The sequence below is a fragment of the Leguminivora glycinivorella genome, chromosome 24, assembly GCF_023078275.1.
Source record: "Leguminivora glycinivorella isolate SPB_JAAS2020 chromosome 24, LegGlyc_1.1, whole genome shotgun sequence".
Lineage (NCBI taxonomy): Eukaryota > Metazoa > Arthropoda > Insecta > Lepidoptera > Tortricidae > Leguminivora > Leguminivora glycinivorella.
In genome coordinates this window covers 8,184,451-8,200,412 of record NC_062994.1, presented here as the reverse complement: position 1 = coordinate 8,200,412, position 15,962 = coordinate 8,184,451, and the positions used below count along the sequence as shown (strand labels likewise).

The following is a 15,962-nucleotide window of genomic DNA, read 5'->3' as shown; positions in this document are numbered from 1 at the left end:
AAAAAGTACTTTTTACCCACCGATCATAGTGTCGAAATACGGGCTATGTGGGATGTTTATAAAGGTTTCCCCAGCGTATATAGAATTACCTACGCTGTGGTCGATGTGTAATATTTCTACAATCATTGCAAGCAAAAGTATTATGTGCAATCGAAATAATCGCAGATAAATATACCTACAGAGAAACCTAAGTATCCAAATGAAAATCTTAATGAATACTTTTATTACGCGGGCGAAGCCGCGGGTAAAAGCTAGTTATCTATAATATACACTACACTTGTTTATTTCTCAAGCAAATATTCCAAGACAAACATAAATTTACTACATTTTCCTCCTTCACTTTTATGATGAAACAAATTACCGTTTGACCACCATGATATAACTAATGGCTGCATTTTATGTTCTGATCCCCCATCCCACAAACTCCACTCCCCCCCTTTACCCACCATCTAACTCTATTCTCTCCTCAGGTCTGTCAGCAACGCGATAGTGCACAACTTGTCTGTCAGCGCGGCCCCGGCGAACACGCTGCACCATATATCGCAGGCGCATCAGCAGATTGAGGCGGCCATACATCATGCTCCTGGTAAGTAAAGAAAAATAGGTTAACTGGAAGAGATCCCTTAAATTGATAAGTGCAAAGAACTAATGAGGAATCTCTACTATTGGTAATTAAATTATTATGTGATTTATTTTGATAAAAAGACGAAGATTATTTTGATAAAATGAAGAAGAAGACATTTTATGTCTAAATGAGACTTTATTTTTAACTTCTGATTAGCAGAAACGTCTGCAATCGATGCTACTAGGCTTAGAATAAATTTAAAAGTGGAAAAAAATAAATAAATGAGACTTGTTATGAAGTAAAAGGTGGGACAGGAGTAATTAATTTATATTTTTTAAAGAGATTCAGTGCTATAATAGTACATTACGACACGAGTGCGGAAAGGAGGGAGTTCTAACTAGTGGCGATAAATTCGACACTACCGATTCGAAATCGACACGAATTATGAATTTCCTCTTCATATGTGTATCGTACGACGGTTTTCAGTACATTTGGCCCTCTGAAGTTTCAACATAGACACATAATGTACCACTTCTCGCACTTGTGCGACAATGTAGCACCACCACATGTTCAAAAACTATTTGATAACTACTTTTTAAGGAGAGTAATGTTAAAGCATCTTTATACTTTTTTTAGATGTTTGTTAGACTAATTATTTTGTTACTGTAACTCCCGTAAATACAAAGTAGGTAAACGTGTTATACTCAAACACACAAAACACACATATTATAGGACATTCTTACACAGATTGACTGAGGCCCACGGTAAGCTCAAGAAGGCTTGTGTTATGGGTACTCAGACAACGATATATATAATATATAAATACTTATATACATAGAAAACATCCATGACTCAGGAACAAATATCTGTGCTCATCACACAAATAAATGCCATTACCGGGATTCGAACTCGGGACCGTGGCGTAGCAGGCAGGGTCACTACCGACTGCGCCAGACCGGTCGTCATAATAATGGCGATGGCATAATGATGGTGTTTTAATAATTAAAACATGCAATATGCAGTGTCGTGTTATTATACTTTCGCGTGACTAATGTCGGGTTAGGTCATCTGTCGACCTCTAAATCCGTCATTGCAGTGACGAATGTCATGACACACAGTTTTCCCCGTCGTGTGCCAATGCGGGCAGACATGTAGGTAAAACTAGCCTTCCGCCCCGCCTTCGAACTTGTAAACGTATAACAATGAGTATACGTAGTAAGTTATCCTTCAAATATGGGCATCGCACCTGTTTTGCTGACCAATTGACGACCGGTCTGGCGCAGTCGGTAGTGACCCTACCTGCTACGCCGCGGTCCCGGGTTCGAATCCCGGTAAGGGCATTTATTTGTGTGATGAGCACAGATATTTGTTCCTGAGTCATGGATGTTTTCTATGTATATAAGTATTTATATATTAATTATATATATCGTTGTCTGAGTACCCGCAACACAAGCCTTCTTGAGCTTACCGTGGGTCTCAGTCAATCTGTGTAAGAATGTCCCATAATATTTATTTATAATTTAATTTAAAACTAGCGACAGTAGCGACCCAAACTTCGCATGTGGAGCAAGTCGTTCAAATTTGTTTTGACAGTTCTTAAAAGAAGCTGATTTGACTGGGAGGCAGGTAGCCTATTGTACAGCATAGAGTATATTGAATAGTATGTACACTTGTACAGTATCATAATAAAGTACCAGTCGTGTGGTAATGCGGGCAGGTATAGGGAAAATAAACATTCATTGTACAGGTACGTGCTTCGACCTTGGTGCATAGTAAACAAACATAATACTTGCTTGTTGGTGTAGCTGGTTTTTATCTGCGACGCGCCTATATTTAGCAAACAGATAATATTTTTATATTTTTCTTTTTTGTTATTCCGTTTCGTTATCCAAGAGATAGTGGTACTGTTTGTTAGAGTTAGTTTGTCTGTATCTAGTTCATAAATAAATAAATAAATATTATAGGACATTCTTACACAGATTGACTGAGGCCCACGGTAAGCTCAAGAAGGCTTGTGTTGTGGGTACTCAGACAACGATATATTTAATATATAAATACTTATATACATAGAAAACATCCATGACTCAGGAACAAATATCTGTGCTCATCACACAAATAAATGCCCTTACCGGGATTCGAACCCGGGACCGCGGCGCAGCAGGCAGGGTCACTACCGACTGCGCCAGACCGGTCGTCAAATAGTTGTCATACACTTTATACAAAGAAACCAGCTTTAATTAAAAATCAAAACAAGATGTATTTTAAATCAAATATGTGTACGCGATGCGCGAAGTGTTAAGATGCCGTATAATTTTTAAAAAGTTAGTAGAGGTTGGGTAGTCGTCATTGTTTTTAATATCGTAAAGTACTATTATACTCGTGTATAATAGTACTTTACGATACAAGTGAGAAAAGTAGGCAATTAGAAACAAGCGCGATAAATTAAAACGTGAACATCGAGTTGAAACACGAGCGTGAAATGTTTTAAATCGACACGATTAGCTAATTACCTATTCGCACGTGTATCGTACGTTTTACATTACATACATGGGTATAATTACATTTTTAATATAGTTCCGTAATGTGCTAATTATCGCACTAGTGCGGTAATATAGCGCCAAGCTTTGAATCACTTTGTTTTGAAGACATATTTAGACACTAAATTTGGACACACCTCGGACACTGGCGATCAAATATATGAAAGAGGCGCGTTCCTAGCACACAGTCTAAGCTCGTGTCGGTGAACGCGTACTATAAATATGAAAATAAATAAATATTATAGGACATTCTTACACAGATTGGCTGAGGCCCACGGTAAGCTCAAGAAGGCTTGTGTTGTGGGTACTCAGACAACGATATATATAATATACATAGAACATACTTATATACATACATAACATCCATGACTCAGGAACAAATATCTGTGCTCATCACATAAATAAATGCCCTTACCGGGATTCGAACCCGGGACCGCGGCGCAGCAGGCAAGGTGCGCCAGACCGGTCGTGCTTATATGAGACTATGCTTGTATGAGTGAAATATGACAGGTCAACTTCGCGTTTTCGACAGGCGGTAACCGAGAGGGGGTGGGCGGCACTTTCAGCGGGGAGCGGGAGTGGCCATACTGTACGATAGAACTCTTTATTATACTGTGGTTTGGCCTTCCATTATACCCATGTTGTTGTTATTAAAACTTCACACGGATCTCTTATCTTTGTTTACTCCGTCGCCCACTCATCGCACAAACGTAAAGAAATTATGCATGCAAACGTATTCAGTTGGCAGCGTTTTGGGTCTCAATTAAATGTTTTAATTGGAAAGCAGAATTTCCCAAGTGCATACACCGTTATGATGACCTAGTTATTACGCGGCTTTTCAAATATATGGGTTTTTTGTGATTTCAGTTTAACCCTTTACTGCATACGAAGCTATTTATATGGTGGAAATGTTTTTTGAGTTCAAACTTCAACAAATATTTTTAACCAGCTTTTGCTCGCGGCTTCGCTCGGGTTAAAAAGAACATAAAGTAGCCTATGTCACTCTCAATCCCTTCAACTTATCCACTTCAAATATCACGGTAGTTCGTCGCTCCGTTTTGCCGTGAAAGACGGACAAACAAACAGACACGCACACTTTCCCATTTATATTACTATGGATTCATGCATTAAAGGGTTAAATAAAACATTCTTATAAAAAGGTTCGTATTTTATTATAAAAAATCACGAGGACCTTTCTTCGAAAACCAAATAAAAAAAAATCATAATGAAATACATAACTAGTGTAACTACCCTTATTTATCTCAACAACCTACTAACTCTTCAAGAAAAGAGCTCGCTCCCATCTTAAAGGTCTAAAACGCACTTCCAAGTCTTCAGGTGTCCGTGGGCGGCTGTGATTGCTTACCGTTAGGCGATCTGTCTGCTCGTTTGCCGCCTATCTAAGAAAAAACCTACCACATATCTACAAATGTGTTTTGTTGCAGGCACGGTCGCGCCACCTGCTGGCTCAGGTCCGCACGCAGCGCCTGCGCCGCCCGGTCAGCCTGTCGAGTTCAACCACGCTATCGAATATGTCAACAAGATAAAGGTAAATAACTTCCAATACCTACTTCCTTAGGTTGTAGCAGCTAAATTCCACTTAAGAGTGCCTTTCCACTAGAGATGTGCTTCACTTTAATTGTACATTCTATTTATTCCCTTGATTATGATTCCCTTGATTTGATTATGTTTTAATGTAATATTGTAAATTAATTGCATGTTAGTTTTAAGTATTTTAGCTATAATTAATTTAAAATACAATGTAATATTGTTTCATGAATAAACAACTATGGAACTATCAACTATGGATGCGTCTGATGTCCACCTTGTTCATTATTCCACATAGCGTTAGTGGGAACGGGTTAGACTAAGCTGATTGGTGGATATCAAACACATACACTTAGCGCATCTCTGGAGGAAAGGCTTCTTATTATGGCTGAAATTTGCCAAGATGGCAGGATCTAAACTGTCGCTACTCTTTAGCTCTTGGTTGCATCCACAAATTGCCAGATTCTCAACTTGATTTTATGAATATACGCTGTTTTATAGTAGAACAACCATCGGATCCTTCATCAGAAAAAAGGCATTTTAAAATTTGTAATATTTTACAACTGTTTTCCTAAAAAAAAACAACCAAAAAACTGTTGAACAGCTTATAGCCCAAATTGAACCCAAAAGACCTGTTAAATCGCTTATTATAATCGCCATACGCAAGATTTAGGTGCGAGAAAAGACTGCCTGATTAGACAAACTTTTTCAACATCTTCATACATACATACATATAATCACGCCTGTATCCCATAAAGGGTTAGGCAGAGCACGTGAACTACTAAGTTTCAGTGCCAGTGCCAAAAAGGGGTTGAAAGAAATCGAGATTGTGGCATTGCTAGGCGAGAGCGCCTACGCCACAATTTAACCCATATCCCACAGTCGACTTCTACGACACCCGCGGGAAGAAAGGGGGTGGTGAAATTCTTAACTCGTCACCACACGGGGTTTCAACATCATGATGAAACAAATTACCGTTTGACCACCATGATATAACTAATGGCTGCATTTTATGTTCTGAACACCCCACAAACACCCCTCACTAACCCTTCCACTACCCAATGTTAACCCTTCGCCTCGTTACAGTCGCGGTTCTCTCGCCAACCGGACAAGTATAAGCGGTTCCTGGAGATCCTGCACGCGTACCAACGCGGCCATAGGGACGTGAAGGAACCTCAGGCCAAGCAGCAGACGGAACAGGAGGTTTATTCGCAGGTTTGTGCTTTTTTATGGTGACAGGGTTTTTATAATTCAATATACATACTAACTTGTAAACTCCTGTGCAGAAAGAGAAGATTCATAGAATTTAATTTCATAGAATGTCCTATAGCCTATAACAAATAAACGTATATCTATCTATCTATCTATCTATCTATCTATACATTACGTACTCCCCGTATTGTTACACGAACAGACTTTAGCGATGACAGAATAGTACATTACGATACAAGTGCGTAAAAAAGGAAGTTCGAAACGAGTGGCGATAAATTAAAACACGAGTTACGAATTTCCTTTTCGCACGTGTATCGAACGACGTTTTTCAGTACAGGTAGACCTCCGAAGTTTCGACCTGACATATAATGAACCACTTCTCGCACTAGTGCGTAAAAAAAACACCATCTGTACTGAAAATATATTTTATTCTCGTGTCGATTTAAAACACTCCCTTCGGTCGTGTTTTAATTTATCGCCACTCGTTTCGAACTTCCTCTTTTTCGCACTTGTATCGAAATGTACTATTTTCACCTTTTTTTACGCACTAGTGCGAGAAGTGGTTCATTATATGCCAGGTCGAAACTTCGGAGGGCCATCTGTACTGAAAAACGTCGTACGATACACGTGCGAAAAGGAAGTTCGAAACGAGTGGCGATAAATTAAAACACGACCGAAGCACAGTATAATAAAGAGTACTATCGTACAGTATGGCCACTCCCGCTCCCCGCTGAAAATGCCGCCCACCCCCTCTCGGTTACCTCACAGTTACCGCCTGTCAAAAACGCGAACAGTCGACCTGTCATATCTCACTCATACAAGCATGGTACGCGTTCACGTACACGAGCTTAGAATGTGTGCTAGGAACGCGCCTCTTTCATATATTTGATCGCCAGTGCCCGAGATGTGACCGAAGGGAGTGTTTTAAATCGACACAAGTTACGCAATGTTACGTAATGTACTATTTGTCCTCTCGCCTTACAATGATTCTAGTTCTATATCTGAAAGAAGTCTCTCTTATGTATAAGTTTCCCTTTATATAACTTAGTTTATTTCCTTCTCTTGTAACCAATGTTTTTTTTTGTCATAATATAAAGCATTTAATTAGTATTTGGAATTTTTTAATAAATATTTTGAAGCAATTGGAAATGTGGAGCACATTATAATGAAAATGTATAGTTGTTGTTTTAAAACAACTCAAAATCGGTCTAAAATTCCATATTATTGCGCTCAAAACTAGCTTACACCTCTATTTTCTATCTTAAATTTACTACTACTATTTCAATGATGAAACAAATTACCGTTTGACCACCATGATATAACTAATGGCTGCATTTTATGTTCTGACTACTTCATACCTATACTCACCATACTCTAATCCTACTCGGATTGTAAATAGTTTTCATTCGAACAGGTGGCGAAACTGTTTGAGAACCAGGACGACTTGCTGGCGGAGTTCGGCCAGTTTCTGCCGGACGCTAAGGCGGTGACCAAGCCACACTACCCGCCGCATCCGCGCACGCCTCCGCTTATGGCACCACAGGTAATATTACTTGTTCTTGTTCTATGTTTGATAATTAGGACGATTTGTTGGCGGAGTTAGGCTAGTTTCTCCCGAACGCTAAGGCGGTGAGCGGTGACCAAGCCACACTACCCGCAGCACCCGCGCACGCCTCCGCTGATATGACATCTCAGGTAATGTTGTTAGTTCTTGTTCTCGCTGGAATAAGTGGCGATAGGTTAGGTGAAAGGTTTACAAATTTATTTCAAATTTACTATTTAACCTATTGTGTGCTTAGGAGAGTGTGCACTAAGTGCGTTTTCACATTATCCGATTCGATATCGGATGTAGGACCGATATCCATCCCATACAATCAAGCCGCCATTTTTGACTTTTGCCTTTGAAATCCTTCCGACATCCGATAGGTGATCGGATAATGTGAACGCACTAACGAGGTTGTGAGTGACCCATACTTCAACAGATTATCTACAAGATACCACTGTGGACCTTTTCTGCTAAGGATATAAAAAATGATTAAATTAAGGTCTGTTTCAAATATGTAACTATTTACTATCTACGTGTTTATTACTAGTTTTGTATTCAAAAATAAATAAAAAGAAAAAAAACATGTTTTCATAATAGTATTTTATGTAACAGGCGTTTAAAGGAGGTCAAAAAAGACGAGTGGCGTGGGTAACAATTTGAGGCGAAGCCGAAAATTGTTATTAAGACGCCACGAGTATTTTTTAGACTCAGTTAAACACCGTTGCATACAATACTTTTTCTACGACCATGCACTTACTTTTTAATAGTTTTCTAGAATAACTTTCGTGAAATTCGCACTGTTCCCTGTATTTTGACTTGTCCTCTGTAATGATCCTGCACTCACCCTGTCGCCCGCACTCCCCCGCGCCGCCGCCCGCCCCGGCGCCCCGCGCACCCACGCTATATCCCTTAAAGGCTACCTAACAATACTTTAAGAGCTATATCGTATGCGGGGGTGCGCGGGACGCCGGGCGGGGGCGGGCATCTTTTATGTAGGGTTTTAACGATCTATGCACGACCCTGTAAATGACGAATAACAGTTCGGGAGTAGAAAATAGTTATTTGTTATACAAGGGGGCAAAGTTGTATTTTAACGCCGAGTGTGGAATTGAAAAACGAGCAAGTGAAAGGATTCTATAGTTGAACCACGAGCAAAGCGAGTGGTTCGAGAATAGAATCCTGAACTTGCGAGTTTTTTAACACACGAGAAGTAAAATACATTTGCACCCGAGTGTAACACAAAACTTTTCCCCTCACTATAGCGAGGAAACTACAACGCAAAAAATGCATTTATCACTGCTTCCAGTAGTTCCACAGGTGGTAAATCATCTTTATTACTAGATTCACCTACTTTTATAAATTTTACATCAGTTAATTTGACTTTATTCAAGGTCTAATTACTTTACCCACTAGTGGATAAAATGCGTTTTTACCCGCTGGTATTAAAGGACAAAACACGTGTTTCCGAGCTAGTGAGGGGAAAAATACTTTTGATCATTCCCTGATAAAGTACAAGCCAAACCTACCTACTTTTAAAAACGTTAACATTATCGATTACTCGACTACAGTAAAATATAAAAACATCACGGTAGACATCACTATTTCCTGCTACCCGCCACACTAAAATATTTACCATCGATAGTCGAACGCCGCGTGATGTGCGCTCTTATAAATGAATCTTGAATAATTCGGTATCTACTCAAAATTGTATTCTGTGTTTATTTCGCTTGTATTTTATAGATTTAGCGAGAGTTATAGTTATTTGGTGTTCTTTTTGGATTGAAATATAAAAAGTGGTGACAATGTGTAAAGTAATCCAGTACGTATATATTTTGTGTAACGAAGTGTTATTGTGAAAAAAAGTTTAATCTCAAGTTGTTATGTTTAAAAAGATGAATATATTGAGTGCTATTTAATAAATTTAATAATTAAGTAATACCAGTCACCCACGAACGCTGTAAAGTGTTCGAAACATCGGGATGAATTTTAAATTCATTATACGCGATTTAATCCGTTTCCATAGTTTTATTTCATGAGTAACTATCGCGGTAACCGAAGACAAATTAAGTAATAATAAAAACAGTGTAGGGATGCTCCGATTTTTTATATCTACCCTCATTTTTTAAAAACGAATCGTTAACACAATTTTTTTTGACGTTTTAAGCTGTCAGTTCTTTGTGACAATGCCTAGTGAGACCCGCGACTTACATTTCCGTTTTAAAGTAATTCGATATTTCTATTTTTTACAATATACTCTTATTAAGATATCAAAAAGTACCTATGATTAAAGTGTTAAAATAAAGTTTTAATAGCATTGTAATGACGAACTTCAAAATGGAAATTTGAATTTAAATTCAAAAACCGTTATTTAAAAGTTTGAAATTTGTTCGTTTAAAATTCCAAGGACTCAGTGACAATGCTGACTGGCTCAGTGTAATTTCGTGACTTGCATCGGCTGTGAGATTTCTTATCCTGATATAATTAAGAGTTAATTCAGGTTTCTTTACGTTTGCTTTTTAGTGTTTTTATAAACTAAGGACATCATTTTCGTGTGGCATTAACATTAAATTAAGAAATAGGTCTCATAGACTCTAGAAGTCTTACGTGAGTTTAAATAGTCAATTCATTCAATTTATCGTTTAATAACGACTGAAATAATGTGAACAAGGTGTTTTTAAAATAGCTTAATTACGTATGGGTTTCATACCAGTAAACTGTTACTATTAAAAATGTCGGAGAACGCCCTAAACAGCAAGTCAGCCACGTCCGATGCTAAATAATGAACACAAGGCCAAATGTGGAGGCTTAGAAAATATTTAAAAGTGGAAAATGTCTGCCTTGAGTGAGACTTGAACTGACGGCATTTGTATTCAAGTCTTTTTTTTATGGGATAGGAGGCAAACGAGCAGACAAGTCGCCTGATGGTAAGCGATCACTGCTGCCCATGGACACCTGAAACACCAGAAGTGTTGGAGGTGCGTTGCCTGCCTTTAAAATGGGTGTACGCTCTGTCGTATCGGTCCGGAAATACCGCTGGCGACAATTCATTCCTCAGTTTAGACAGTCTCACCCAAGGCAGACATTTTCCAGTTTTAAATGTATTCGAAGTTTGGCATCGATTCTGATTGAAAAAAAGTTGAACGAAGTGCCTATTCAAAACGATTTTATCTTCTTCTCTTGTTGCAGCAACGTCCGGAACCGGAGCCCGAGCGCTTCCTGCCCGCGCCCGCACCCTCGCCGCCGCACGCGCAGCCGCCGCAGCATCTGTTGCCGCAGGTGACTTGTCACACACACACACACACACACAATAGTAGATTTAAAAAAAAAATGTCTGTCAAGTAGCTTTTTTTTTTATTTATTTATTTAAAGAAAAAAACAGTTACATAGTACCTTAAATTAAATTTTCGCCAAACTGTGAGACAGTTTGTTGGCGTAGCGCTCAATTAAACTTTAAACTACATTAGACAGGGTGGCCACTTTCTGGAAAACCGGGAAAACCGGGAAAAGTCAGGGAATTTCACTGGTCATGGAAAAGTCAGGGAATTGTCAGGGAAATTTAATAGAGGTCAGGGAATAAAAATTGTCTTTGTATGTACATAAAAAAATAAGCAAATTATTAATTTTATCATCTCCAAATTTATATATAATTATACTATAATAGGTAAGTAAACGTAACCACGCGGCGCACGTGCCACTGTATTACTCGGAAATCGCCGCCGGCTGGGATGTCAAAGGACGCCGACACTTAGCCGGCGCAGGTTGGCGGCAAATCAAAGGCTGTAGGTATCAGGTGTTCTAGTTACCGCCTTGCGCCCGCCCTTTGCAATGGGTAAATTTGTTTCATTCCTATTCATTACGCGATTGGATAAAGACGATAGTGAAAGTGCTGTGTGTCTTTGTGTACTTCTTTACTTACGACTTACGAGTATTGTTTTTGGAAGTTAATGTGTGTTAATTGGCAAAAGTGCATTAAGGACGTGAATTAAGAAGAGGACATAAGGACTATAATTATTCTGTTTCGTTTGGATGACCTCGGTAAGTGATTTGATTATTTCGTTATTTCTCGATTATTATTACGATTATAACATGTTTCTGTGATCTGATGATGGCACTGGAACGTAGGTATTGTGTAATTAATCGACACGACCCCCATCGAGTTTAAGCTCGATTGTTTCGTATTGACATGACGAGTACTTTGCGTTCCTGGATGATATACAGGGTTGTCTTCTCGGGAGAACTCCTCAATAGTAAATTGCAGTGATTCGAAACTTTGCGTGTAGGTTTAATTTCTGTCATTTTCATAGAATGCCTAAGTTTTAAATATATGTTTCGATTTTATTGGTTTAAATAATAATGCACATAGGCAGCGTCCACACCCAAGAGACGCATGTCTTGCGGCCCGGAACGGACGTCTCCGCCACCGCCGCGTCTCTGCATGGCGCGCGCCGTGCCGCCTGGGGGCGCATCTTACGTCCTTCCTATACAAAATGTACTGAGGAGACGTTGTTTGAATGACATTCAGGCGGCGTGGCGGAGACGTCCGTTCCACACCGCAAGACGTGCGTCTCATGAGTGTGGACGCTGCCTAGGTTAACAACAACACGAATAACAGTCTCCTGTTACACATCTGCGTTCACCACATAAATATACACAACTTAATAGTATACCTACTATATTTTGTAAGATACCTACTTATAAGATTTCTTGGCTTTTTGTTGTGTTTATTATCATTATCTTCATCATCTTCCTTGCGTTATCCCAGCATGTGCCACGGCTCATGGGAGCCTGGGGTCCGCTTTGGTGCGCGATGTATGTGTATATTATATGGCTACATTTAAAGCAATTCAACTTTATCCCTCTCTATAGGTATATTTCGAGTGGGAAAAGGTTTCCCATGACAGCACCTTTATGACATTGTCATGACAATCGGTTTGGTTTGGCCTGTGTGCAATCTTTTTTTTTTCACTTTACTTTTACATACTGACCTTAGTAGTGACCTTGCCTGCGAAGCCGATGGTTCTGGGTTCGAATCCCGGTAAGGGCATTTATTTGTGTGATGAACACAGTTGTTTGTTCCTGAGTCATGGATATTTTCTATGTATTTACGTATTTGTATACTATATTTTTGGACGACGACCAGTTTGACCTAGTTTGTAGTGACCCTACCTGCTGAGCCGATGATCCTATCTACGATGATCCTAGCTATTTGTCCCTAAGGCATGGGTGTTTTTAGGGTTCCGTAGTCAACTAGGAACCCTTATAGTTTCGCCATGTCTGTCTGTCTGTCCGTCCGTCCATCCGTCCATCCGTCCGTCCGTCCGTCCGTCCGCGGATAATCTCAGTAACCGTTAGCACTAGAAAGCTGAAATTTGGTACCAATATGTATATCAATCACGCCAACAAGGTGCAAAAATAAAAAATGGAAAAACATGTGTTATTAGGGTAAAACATCCCCCCCCCCTACATGTAAAGTGGGGGCTGATATTTTTTTTCATTCCAACCCCAACGTGTGATATATTGTCGGATAGGTATTTAAAAATGAACAAGGGTTTACTAAGATCGTTTTTTGATAATATTAATAGTTTCGGAAATAATCGCTCCTAAAGGAAAAAAAGTGCGTACCCCCCCCCCCCTCTAACTTTTGAACCATATGTATAAAAAATATGACAAAAATCACAAAAGTAGAACTTTATAAAGACTTTCTAGCAAAATTGTTTTGAACTTTATAGGTTCAGTAGTTTTTGAGAAAAATACGGAAAACTACGGAACCCTACACTGAGCGTGGCCCGACACGCTCTTGGCCGGTTTTCTATGTATGTATTTACGTATTTGTATATTATACCTATACTCGTTGTCTGAGCAGGCTACACAAGCTTTCTTGAGCTTACTGCGGGACTTAGTCATTTTATCTGTGGAATGTCCTATAATAATTATTTATTTATTTGATATTTGTGCATATTAACAATATTTAAGCGGCCTCAAACTATTAAATCAATGTGTTTAAAAATAGAATAAAAATGTGCTATGATTTAATTTAATCCCCTTTGTTATTTGAGTTATTTTGTTATTTGAGTATCAAATGGGGAACGTGACGATATAACAGGAGAGCGTAATTGTCTTTACATTTCACTTATGTGTGTTATGTGTTTATACTTTTTAATTAACATAAACAATGAAAAAAGTTCGAATTTAGACTTTTCTATGAAAATGACGGGTTTGCTCAAATAATATAAAGTCACTGCGTATAGATGGATATGGCTGGTCCTTAAAATTTCACCCGGTATACTTATGTGCCAACTCATAAGTTTTAAATTGTGTATCATTTCATAGATGTCTATAGCTAGTGGAGTATATTTTAAGTAACTTACAGCTTATACGTCTCTTCAAAAATGTTTTCTTTTTACTTCCAGATGGTCACTCTACGATGTCGAAGAAAACTACTTTTAATTGTGAATGGCAATTGAACGATAAATTTAAACCGTGGCTTGAACCTGTCAAAAATTACCATTTTTCCGCCTACTGTAAATTGTGTAAAAAAAGTTTTACACTTAGTAATATGGGCGAGCAGGCTCTCTCCAGCCATATGAAGGGAAAAAAACACAATATTTTGTTATCTAATCAAAATAAAAGCATGAGCCTTAAATCATTTTACTCGGAAGATAAAAAGGAACCTGTTTCCAAAGAACCCATTACAACTACTTCCCCAGACATAGTAGTCGAGTCAGCAGGACAGGTCACGCCATCACATCACAATAATATTAAAGAAAAACGTGTTATAATGACAATGCTTATTAAGGACGAAATTACGAAGGCTGAAATCATTTGGTGTATGTACCAAGTACTAACTCACAAAGGAGCGGTGGACAAGCCGTGGATCTCTTTCCTCTAATGTTTCCGGACTCTGATATCGCAAAAAAAATGCGCTTGCAAAGAACAAAAATAGCCTACACTGTTTTATACGGATTAGCGCCATATTTTTTTCGACAGTTAAAAGAAGAATGTTGCGATTGTGATGTCATTACCATTGGCTTTGACGAATCCCTTAATAAAGTTGCGCAGAAAGGGCAGATGGACATCTTTGTCCGTTATTGGGACAATGAAAAAAACCAAGTCCGAAGCAGGTATTATGGTTCAGCTTTTCTGGGGCACGCAACTGCTGATGATTTGTTGAAGGCTTTTCTTGCCACTACCGATGGCATTGATACAAAAAAAATATTGCAGGTTTCAATGGATGGCCCTAATGTGAATAAGAAGTTTTTGCAAGACCTAAAATCCAAACTAAAAAATGAGGGCGAAGCAGGTGACCCAATTCTGCTCAACATGGGGAGTTGTGGACTTCATAATCTCCACAATGCGTTTAAAAAATCAATCAAAGCCTCGGGGTGGAAGGTGGTAGACTTTTTACGTTCTCTATACTACCTATTCTGCTATAGCCCCGCGCGACGTGAAGACTATACAAGGTTTTCAGGCTCGAGTACATTCCCATTAAAGTTTTGTGCAGTACGTTGGCTCGAGAACTTTAGCGTTGTTGATCGCGCCACTAAAATCATACCCAACGTTGAAAAATATGTGAAGGGAATTAAAAACGAAAAAAAGCACCTGACAGCGCAAGCTTTACAGTAGTAAATGCTGCATTGGAAGACAAATTATTAAAGGCTAAATTGGCCTTTTTTCAATCGGTGGCGGTGCAAGTGGAGCCATTTTTAACATTATTTCAATCCGACGCACCACTTGCTCCACTTTTATACGAATCACTTTTGGCCACACTGAAAAAAATCATGCAAAGAGTTGTTAAAGTGGATGTATTGGATTCTGCCACTAATATCACGTCGATTGATTTGAAAAAGGAGTCTAATCTGATAAACGCGAAAGAAATCGACTTGGGCTTCGCTGTAAAGAATTCTCTTCGAAATAGCCGCGATATCAAAGATATCGATATCTTGCGTTTCCGTCAAGACTGTCGAAAGAGTCTAATAGAATTTTGCGTGTCATTATGCCAAACATCCCCACTTTCGTATGCTTTGACTAAGGGAATATCTTGTTTCGATCCCGCAATCGCAGTCAATGCAGAATTCCGACGAGAGAGGCTCGATAAAGTGTTGGACATATTTGTCAAAAATAACCGGCTTTCAGGATATGAAGCAGATAACGCCAAAAGTGCTTTCAACGATATTTGTAAATCACCTGAATTTGAAAAATCAATGAAACATTTTTCCATTAAGGATGGTCACCGACTGGATGATGTTTGGCTCAGTTTGACGAAAAAGGAAAACAAAGACTTGCAATCTTTAATAAAAATGGTCCTGGTGTTATCCCACGGAAACGCTTATAGTGAGCGTGGCTTTTCCATCAATAAGGAAATATTGGTAGAAAATCTTTCGCAAGAATCTATAATTGCGCAAAGACGCATTTATGATGCTATATCGGGGCGGCGGTATAGAAAAAATAAATATTGGAAAAAAAATGATCCACGCGGCTCGTAATGCTCACTCCTTGTACACAGAGGAGCTACACAAAAGAAAGGAAAATTTAAGTTCTGAGGCGAAACTCAAAG

At 38.9% G+C, this 15,962-nt stretch overlaps 1 protein-coding gene across 1 annotated transcript in view; it reads left to right on the top strand.

The window, feature by feature from the left end:
• LOC125238559 (paired amphipathic helix protein Sin3a) overlaps window positions 1-15,962 on the top strand; it is a 66,437-nt gene that overhangs the window by 20,251 nt on the left and 30,224 nt on the right. Inside the window, 5 exon segments of the mRNA XM_048145896.1 lie at window positions 471-586; window positions 4,548-4,651; window positions 5,737-5,865; window positions 7,277-7,405; window positions 10,595-10,684. Coding sequence (XP_048001853.1) covers window positions 471-586; window positions 4,548-4,651; window positions 5,737-5,865; window positions 7,277-7,405; window positions 10,595-10,684 — 568 coding nt within the window.